We start from the raw sequence: 8,997 nt of genomic DNA on the forward strand, positions 1-8,997 counted from the left end.
GATCCAAACTCCTGCCCGCGGAAACAACCACAAAGGCGCCGTTAATAATAATAGCAGCAGCTGCCACTCACGCCGCCCTGGGCACGTGCAGGTGCTACCAACGCTTCTTGTAAGCGCTTGGCACATGCTGATGGAGCTAACCCGCCCACCAACCCTGCGAGGCGGGCGCTGTTAGCCTTAGTGACAGACGGGGAAACCGAGGCACAGGGCGGTGTAGTGTGGCTTCAGGCTCTACCCGCTTCGCCGCGCTACACCACGCTGTCCCGGACCACGGACCCGGCGGGAAGCCAGGAAGTGAGCGGCAGAGCACCCGGTGGCCCAGACCAACTCCTGAGCCTGGAGTGGACACACCCTCACACGCCCCTCTCCCGGGTGTGCGCCCTGCTCAGACCACACCATCACTAACCCTCTCCCGGAGCGCCCCCAGGGTCCCCGCCCGCCCGGCACGGGGGTGACGGCACAGGTGGGAGACATACGCTCCCTGCCAGTTCCCATACTTGGGCCTGGGTTCTGGGGGATGAGAAGCCAGGGTCACCAAGACATGGCGGGCTACCTGGTCAAGACGCCCGCGGAGAGCTGGCGGCTGGGCCTTCGCTGTCAGTGAAGGTGTCACACCGATGGTGGGAGGCCGATGGCCACAGGCCCTCATCGGGGAGCAGGATCCCACCCACCTCTGCCCTGAGGATGGAGCCCACCCTCCCACTGGCCTGATCCTGCTCCGAGTCACCCCCCAGCCTCCTGACCGATTCCTGGCCCCTGGTGGGGGAGGGCAGACCTTCGTGTCACCCGGTGCTCCACTGGTCAGGGAGGGGGGCCTGGTCACCCCGGCCCTCCACTGGTCAGGGAGGGGGGCCTGGTCACCCGGCACTTCACTGGTCAGGGACGGGGGCCTGGTCACCCCGGCGCTCCACTGGTCAGGGAGGGGGGCTTGGTCACCCAGACCCTCCACTGGTCAGGGAGGGGGGCCTGAGTCCTCCTGGTGCCAGAGAAGGGGCAGGTCCCATGGCCACAGGCTGCGATCAGCCTTGTCCCCAGCCCCAGGGGCTTTCCATTTAGGACTGACCTTGTCCGCCCAGCATGGTGTATTCCAGGTCCTGGGGGATCTAACGCAATTCCTTCCTGCTGGGGTCTCCCCTTGGCTCTTGGGGTCCAACCTCAGCCTTACCCACAGGGTCGAGCCTCAGACCCGCTCTGCAGCTGGACAGCGCCCCACAGTGTCTTTCACAACCTTTCCTCCCCTTCAAGCTCCACCTCCTCGCTTCCCCAGTGGTTCTAGTCTCAGGTCCAGAGCTCTCCACGGGGCTCTCACCCGTCCTCCCTGCAGGTCCAACCCCAGCTTAATATTCTGTGCACACCAACACATATATTCTTTGCTGATCTGACACACAAACACAAAAAGGTGTAATTTTTATTTGTTCACATCAAACGGCTGTTGTCATTTAAGAAATATACTTTTTAAATTGATTTCAGAGACAGAGAGGGAGAAAAACATCAACGATGAGAGAGACATCAACCATGGATCAGCTGCCTCCTGCACACCCCCTCCTGGGGATCCAGCCACACTCAGGCATGTGCCCTGAGAATCCAACTGGCGACCTCTTGGTTCACAGGCTGGTGCTCAACCACTGAGCCACACTGGCCATGCGGGAGCTGTCATTTTTTTTACTTGACAATCTAAGGGGAAGAGGTCCGTGCCCTGTCTAAACAGTCAGGTACTGCATGCTTTAACACTTCTCGCGGCACTGGCTGGAAACCGCTGCCCTGTAGTCTGGTCTTTTCCACAGAGGTTTAACCTCAGCGTTTTGGCGAGGGCCCAGCCTCATTTCTCTCCTCCAAGGTCTACACTGCGGCCTCTTCTCAGTCCTGCCTCTGGTCTATCCCTGGATCCTCTCTCCCATGTCCCTCCCTCCGTTCTTCTGGGCGAGTCCAGCCCAGCACCTGGCACCAGGCTCTCAGGACTTGCTGAACAAAAGAATAAAGACAACAGGAAGTCCAGCTCCTCAGGACATAAAACAATCGGTGGCTGGCCAGTTCTCACCTGCAGCGGAAGGGGGGCTGGGTGAGACCACCCCATTTGCAATGGGGACACTGAGGCACAGAGGAGTGCGCTAGGTGAGGTCGCAGGGCGCCCTGGGACAGAGCCAGGGCAGGAACTCATAGTCCCAGCACCTGGGGGCTGGACAGGCATGCCCTCCTTCAGGACTCTTGCCCCCCAGGAGGGCCTGGAGGTGAGCACCCCAATGGGGGGCAGTGGGTGGGTGCTCAGGAGGCTGACGTCCCAGCAGGCCCCGGGCCCACCCTGTCCCCCAGCACTTGTGACTGACGTCTCCTCTGCTCCACTTGGTGCCGAAGCCGCGTCAGGACCAGCTCCGAGGCCTGAATCAGACTGTGCTGGGGGAGCAAGAGAGAGAGGGCGGGGCTGAGAGAGCTGAGGGGTGCAGGTCAGACCACCCCAAAGGCTTGGAGCCCAGCCATGGCGGGGGCCCGAGAGCAAACCAGTGTGCGGGTGGGACAGGTGTCTGGCGGGTGAAGGTTAGACTCAGGGGGCAGCCTTCAGTGAATTCCCAGTGGGAGGAACCAAGCCTGGGCCCAACTGTTGGTCGGAGGTTAGAAGTTGATGAAAGAGATGGGGTGGATCAAGATGTGAGAGAGACTGCGTTCTACAGGAGGGAGGTCTGACCCTGGAGAGGCCGAGGCGAGGCCACAGGCAGAGACACAGGTGACACACTGGAGGAAAGGAGAGGCCGACAGGACAGAGGAGGGCAGAGAGAGGAATGTCCCACATGGGGATGGGGCGGGCGCGGAGCTAGATGGCTGGGGAGTCTGAGGTGGGACCGTTATAGAAGGGACAGAGATCTCAGTGAAATGGCTCGAAATGGATTGCAGTGTCGGGTGATGGGAGGGTCAGAGCCCAGCAAAGGGCAGTCCTGCCGCCACCGCAGACACCTCCCCTGTGGCCTAACCTCAGAGCTTTCCAATGAGATGAACCTGTCCTTTCCATTTTTAAAAAAATTTACACACACACACACACACACACACACCTCCTGTATAATAAAACCCTAATATGCAAATTAACTGAACAGCGGAACGACCGGCTACGACACACAATGACCACCAGGGGGCAGACCCTCAAAGCAGGAGCTGCTTCCTGGTGGTCCTCTCGCCGGAAGCCAGGTTGACAGCTGGCAAGTGCAGCAGCAGTGGCAGGAGCCTCTCCCACCTCCGCAGCAGGGCTAAGGACCCCTTGGGGGATGCTGGCAAGTGGACATCCCCCGAGGGGTCCTGGACTGCCAGCGGGATGTCTGACTGCCAGCTTAGGCTCGATCCCCCCCGGGGAGCAGGCCTAAGCCAGCAGGTGGACATCCCCCGAGGGGTCCTGGACTGCGAGAGGGCACAGGCCGGGCTGTGCACCGGGCCTCTAGTATAAAGAGAAAGAGAGAGCGATACATCGATTTGTTGTTCCACGTATTTTTGCACTTTTGGCTGATTCCTGTATGTGCCCTGACTGGGAGCAAAGCCACAACCTTGGTGTATTGCGACAGCACTCTAACAGAGCCACCCGGCCAGGGCCCTATACCCTTTCTATGAGGCTCTAACCTCAGACTGCTCCGGAGCCTAACCCCATTCCGTTTTACTCGGGTCTAAACTCATCCACTGGTGCAACTCAGACCCTTCCCCTGGGGTCTGCCCTGCATGGGTGCCCTGAGGTCTAACCTAGGCCATTCCCCTGAGGGACAGACGGGAGGACAAGCCCAAGCAAGACTCAGAGGGGGCAGTAAGGTTAGAGGCAGTAGAGAGAACCCAGGCTGGACAACACGGAAAAGGATCCTGGAGTCGGACCCGGTGGAAGGAGAAACAAATACCACGTTAGGAAACGCATACTCACCATGGCCTAAGGCGGCGGTTCTCAACCTGTGGGCCACGACCCCTTTGGGGGGCAAACGACCCTTTCACAGGGGTCGCCTAAGACCATCGGAAAACACATATATAATTACCTATTGTTTTTGTGATGAATCACTATGCTTTAATTATGTTCAATTTGTAACAATGAAAATACATCCTGCAGATCAGATATTTACATTCTGATCCATAACAGTAGCAAAATTACAGTGACGAAGTAGCAACGAAAATAATTTTATGGTTGGGGGTCACCACAACATGAGGAACTGTGTTAAAGGGTCGCGGCATTAGGAAGGTTGAGAACCACTGGCCTAAGGGGCGGGGGCTGGGCCATGGGGAAAAGGTCAGAGGTCAGACTATATTAGCAGGAAGTGAAACTGCAATGGAGGTTCCCGGGTTGGACCCTGGACCACTGGAACAGCTGGATATGAGACTGTGACGGGGAAACGGCAGTCAGGCTGCTTGGGAGGGTCAGGGGTCAAAGTACAGCAGAAAGCTGGACAGTGGGCCACAGCCCTCAGGCTTGACCACAACAGAAAGTTGGGAGGTTGGACTAAGGAAGGGCTCGAGGTGGCCAGAGCGGAAAGCTGGGGACTGGCTGCGGAAGAAGGGCTGGAGGCCGCACTGCGGGCAGGGAGGGAAGTGGGGCTCCGGGGCGGAAGCTCAGCAGCTGCTGCTGGGAGGCCACGGCCAGAGTGAGGCTGGTCACGCGCACAACAGGGGTGGCTGCAGCGAGGAGGGCACAGTCATGGGGCAAAGGGAAGGATGGAGGTCAGATCACAGGGGCAGGTTTGGGCCAGGCCACAGGGAAGAGAAGGTGACAAAGCATGAGGAATGAAGGACAAAAGTCAGGGAGGCTGAGGGGCACTGGGGGGACAGATGCTGTGTCAGAATCCCCTTCACGGGGGGGGGTGCTCCCCCAGCTGTGAGTGCTCCCCCCAGCCATGCGTGCTCCCTGCCAGCTATGAATGCTCCACCAGCTGTGAGTCCTCCCCCTAGCTGTGAGTGCTCCACCAGCTGTGAGTCCTCCACCTAGCTGTGAGTGCACCCCCAGCTGTGAATGCACCCCCAGCTGTGAGCATTCCCCCAGCTGTGAGTGCTCCCTCCAGCTGTGAGTCCTCCCCCTAGCTGTGAGTGCATCCCCAGCTGTGAATGCACCCCCAGCTGTGAGCGTTCCCCCAGCTGTGAGTGCACCCCCAGCTGTGAGTCCTCCCCCAGCTGTGAGTGCTCCCTCCAGCTGTGAGTGCTCCCCCTAGCTGTGAGCGCTCCCCCAGCTGTGAGCGTTCCCCAGCTGAGTGCTCCCCCAGCTGTGAGTGCTCCCGCAGCTGTGAATGCTCCCTGCCAGCTGTGAGTGCACCCCCAGCTGTGAGTCCTCCCCCAGCTGTGAGTGCTCCCTCCAGCTGTGAGTGCTCCCCCTAGCTGTGAGCGCTCCCCCAGCTGTGAGCGTTCCCCAGCTGAGTGCTCCCCCAGCTGTGAGTGCTCCCGCAGCTGTGAATGCTCCCTGCCAGCTGTGAGTGCTCCCAGCTGCCCCTTCTCCTGGGAGCTCTCCTAAGTCAACAGGAACCACCTCCCAGAAAAAGATTACTCCCACCCCCCAGAGGGGGCCTGCAGCCAATCCCCTTGCCTAAAGGTGAGAGAATGTAGCCCCCCTGCCCCCCACACACACACATTCCCCGTGAACATGCCCTCAGTCAAGCAGGTGTACGAAAACCCATCTCAGGCTCCGCTTCCAGGGACCCAACCCGCGGAGCCCGCTACCTGCAGGATGTGCACGCCCTTCAGGGAGACCACGGCGAGCTCCCGCAGCCCGTCCCCGGTCAGGTCCACGTGGGCCATGGCCAGCAGCGGGCTGGGGAAGCTCCTCTGCCACAGCAGGCGGAATCCGCACTCGGCCTCGGGGAGCCCCGGCTCGGGGCCGCAGTACTTGTAACAGAGCAGCTCCTGCAGGGCGAGGGGCTGGGTCACCCAGGGCGGCGGGGACAGTGAGGGGAGGGCGGGTGTCAGCCTTCCCTCAGGTCCTACCTGCCCATAGGTGGCCACCAGGACTTCCGGTTGCCCGTCCAAATCCACATCGGTGACCAGACCACAGAGGACGCTGTCAAACTGGTCGCTGCCAGGCAAGAGAAGCTGGTCCTCCAGCCCCCGGCTCAGCAGGTCCCTGAGGGTCCCCAGCGCAGGGGCAGGCTGAGGTCAGATCGCAGCGCCCACCACCCTTAGTGCCAGACCCTGGGCCAGGGCCCACACAGCTCCACGTCGAAGGTCTGCACACCCTCCTGAAGCCTGGACACCCCCCTGGTCTCCCTCATCTCCAACCTGATCATCTTCCTCTCCACCAAGGGGAGCTCAAACCCTTACTCCAACTGCCCACCGGCTGCTCCCCCATCTGGAGCCCCACACCTCCCCCTGGGGGTGGGACCCCCTGACTCCCAAATGGAAACCGACATGGGCTCCTTGGGGATCTAGACACCCTCACTGTCCCCATGGAGCCTGGAGAGCTTGGTCCCCATTGGGGCCTCCTCACGGCCCACCAGGTGCGCCACAGCTGCCTCGTGCTGGCTCACCAGAGGAAATGCTCACAAGCTTGGCCAGCCTGTTGGCATCATGTCAGGGGCCTGAACTCCGCCCTGGCGGGAGTATTTACACCATGGGAATCGGCAAATGCTACAAATCAAGCTGTTCTCACACACGATGGCGGTCTCACACACCTGCCAGCAGGCTTTCTCCCCTCCTCCAGGGAGAGCGGAGAGCCCGTGCCCATCCAAGGCCTCCACGTGCCCCTACAAGTTCTAGACTTAAACACTTGCACCCACTCCCTGGGCCATGAACACCTTTACCTGCCCAGCCCTGAGCCACCTCACCCAGAGGGACAAGGTCAGACCACAGAGCAAAGGTCTGAGGGGAGACGGCACCCACGCGCCCCGGGCCCCTCACCGATACACCACTGCCGGCTCCAGCATGCTGGCCACGAGCACGCTGTACTCTTCCCGCTGTGGCCCGTCCTCGGCCTCTGGAGAAAGAACATGAATGGGGGGTAGGTCTGAGGGGACGGGCCCAGGGTCCTCCTCGGACCTCCCTCCCCTCGGTGAGAGGAACAGAGATTGGACCTCAGGGGAAAGACCTGAGGGTGTGCTAGAGGGAGGGGCAGAGCTTAGAGGAGGAGAGAGTGACCGAGGTCAGAGGCCAGGAGGACAGAAGGTCTGGGGTTAGACCATGACAGCAGAAGAGGCAAAAGCTGGTGACAGCAGGGAGGTCCAAGGCGAGACCACAGCAGAAAAAGGAATGCTGGGGAGGACAAATAAACACCAGCCTGGGGGACAGATGGCAGCTGGCCGAGGTCAGGCCCAGGGAGACAGCAGCGAAGGGCGGACCCGGTAGGAGGAGCAGAGCGACACGCGGGGGGAGAGGCGAGGCCTTGAGTGGTGAGACAGCGAGGCCTCAAGAAAAGCCGCGGCGGAGAGCACAGCGCAAGAGTGAGGACAGAGCAGGGAGAGTGAGGACAGAGCAGGGAGAGTGAGGACAGAGAGCGCAGGGGTGAGGTCAGACCCCCACGCAAAGGCAGAGAAGACCACAGGGGCGGGCGCTGGAAGGAAGGCGGAGAGTGAGGACAGAGCAGGGAGAGTGAGGACAGAGCAGGGAGAGTGAGGACAGAGCAGGGAGAGTGAGGACAGAGCAGGGAGAGTGAGGACAGAGCAGGGAGAGTGAGGACAGAGCAGGGAGAGTGAGGACAGAGCAGGGAGAGTGAGGACAGAGCAGGGAGAGTGAGGACAGAGCAGGGAGAGTGAGGACAGAGCAGGGAGAGTGAGGACAGAGCAGGGAGAGTGAGGACAGAGCAGGGAGAGTGAGGACAGAGCAGCAGGGAGAAGGACAGAGCAGGGAGAGTGAGGACAGAGCAGGGAGAGTGAGGACAGAGCAGGGAGCCCAGAAAGCCACAGTGCAGGGGTGAGGTCAGACCCCCACGCGAAAGGCAGAGGAGACCACAGGGGCGGGAGCTGGAAGGGAGACCTGAGGGCGTGGAGGGAGGGGAGCAGGCGGGAGGGCCCGAGGGAGGGATGAGGGCTGGACGCGGGAGCAGGGCACGGATATAGGTGCGGGGTCGCCGAGCCTGTAGAGTTGTCCCCATGTCCAGGGCTCACCCTCGGGGGCCGACAGGCTGAACACGATCACGCGGGAGATAGGGCCATCCTGCAGGACCGTCCACATCTGCAAAACCTCTGCGGGGAGGAGGGCACTCAGGGCCCTGCCGCCGCCCCCAGCCCCCTATCCCTACCCCCCAGGCCCTGCCATCACCTCGACTCCGCTGGTCCACATGGGCCACGCGGACATAACCACTCTGACAGCCGAGGGCTGACAGTCGCCGGGATGTGCCAGGGAGGTTGTGGACGTCCAGCCAGAGGACACTGGAGGGGGAGCAGGCGGACAGAGGGGCCGGAGGCCGTCACGGGGTCCCAGTCCCTCATTCCACCTCCCCACCCGGCCCGCCCTGTAGCCCTGGGACCCTCGCTGCTGCCTGATTTCTCTGAGGTAATCCCCGCCACCCGACTTCTCTAGGGGTCCATTCCCACGACCTGGTTTCTCTGCGGCCACCTGCCCTGGTCCCGTCCGGCCGCTCTCCTACCTGCTGGTCAGGTTGGTGAGCTCTGGGAAGAGATTTTCCACGGGTTGTTCCTCAAACTGGTGCAGCCCCTCGTTCTGGGAGAACCAAGACCCAACCCCCGCTTGGATCAGTGGCCATCCCCTGATGCTGCCAGCAGGGCTGTGCCCGCCATGCCTCCCCCTGCCTCACCTCCTTGTAGAGATGAATGGCCGGGTCATTCCCGCTCAGGAGAAACACGGTCTCCAGCTGATCCCCCACCTGGACCCTGAAAGCAGAGACATCTAGGACCCCAGTGTGGCAGAGCCCGAGAGCGGCAGAGTCTGCAAAACCTCTGCCCGCAAGAACCCTAACGCTGTGGGATCCAGGGCCAGAACCTCAGGATGCAGAACCATAGAAAGTTAGCCTGCAAGAACCTCCCATTTCTAGAGCCCTCGTCTGCTAGAGTCTTCGTTCCGGATGAGATTTAGAAACCCTATATAATAAAAGGCTAATATGACAATTGT

General features: G+C 61.0%; 1 protein-coding gene across 1 annotated transcript in view; it reads right to left on the reverse strand.

The window, feature by feature from the left end:
* Positions 1-1,666: 1,666 nt before the first annotated feature.
* The window catches only part of KPTN (kaptin (actin binding protein)), an 11,476-nt gene continuing 4,145 nt past the window's right edge, over positions 1,667-8,997 (reverse strand). The window contains exons 6-14 of the mRNA XM_006772045.2: positions 8,684-8,759; positions 8,516-8,589; positions 8,188-8,297; positions 8,034-8,111; positions 6,832-6,907; positions 5,923-6,058; positions 5,659-5,841; positions 2,170-2,391; positions 1,667-2,130 (exon numbers count right to left, since the gene is read on the reverse strand). Of these exons, the coding sequence (XP_006772108.1) occupies positions 2,263-2,391; positions 5,659-5,841; positions 5,923-6,058; positions 6,832-6,907; positions 8,034-8,111; positions 8,188-8,297; positions 8,516-8,589; positions 8,684-8,759 (862 nt within the window). The 3' untranslated portion in view covers positions 1,667-2,130; positions 2,170-2,262. The remainder of the gene's footprint in view (positions 2,131-2,169; positions 2,392-5,658; positions 5,842-5,922; positions 6,059-6,831; positions 6,908-8,033; positions 8,112-8,187; positions 8,298-8,515; positions 8,590-8,683; positions 8,760-8,997) is intronic.

This window comes from Myotis davidii, unplaced genomic scaffold (genome assembly GCF_000327345.1).
Source record: "Myotis davidii unplaced genomic scaffold, ASM32734v1 scaffold566, whole genome shotgun sequence".
Lineage (NCBI taxonomy): Eukaryota > Metazoa > Chordata > Mammalia > Chiroptera > Vespertilionidae > Myotis > Myotis davidii.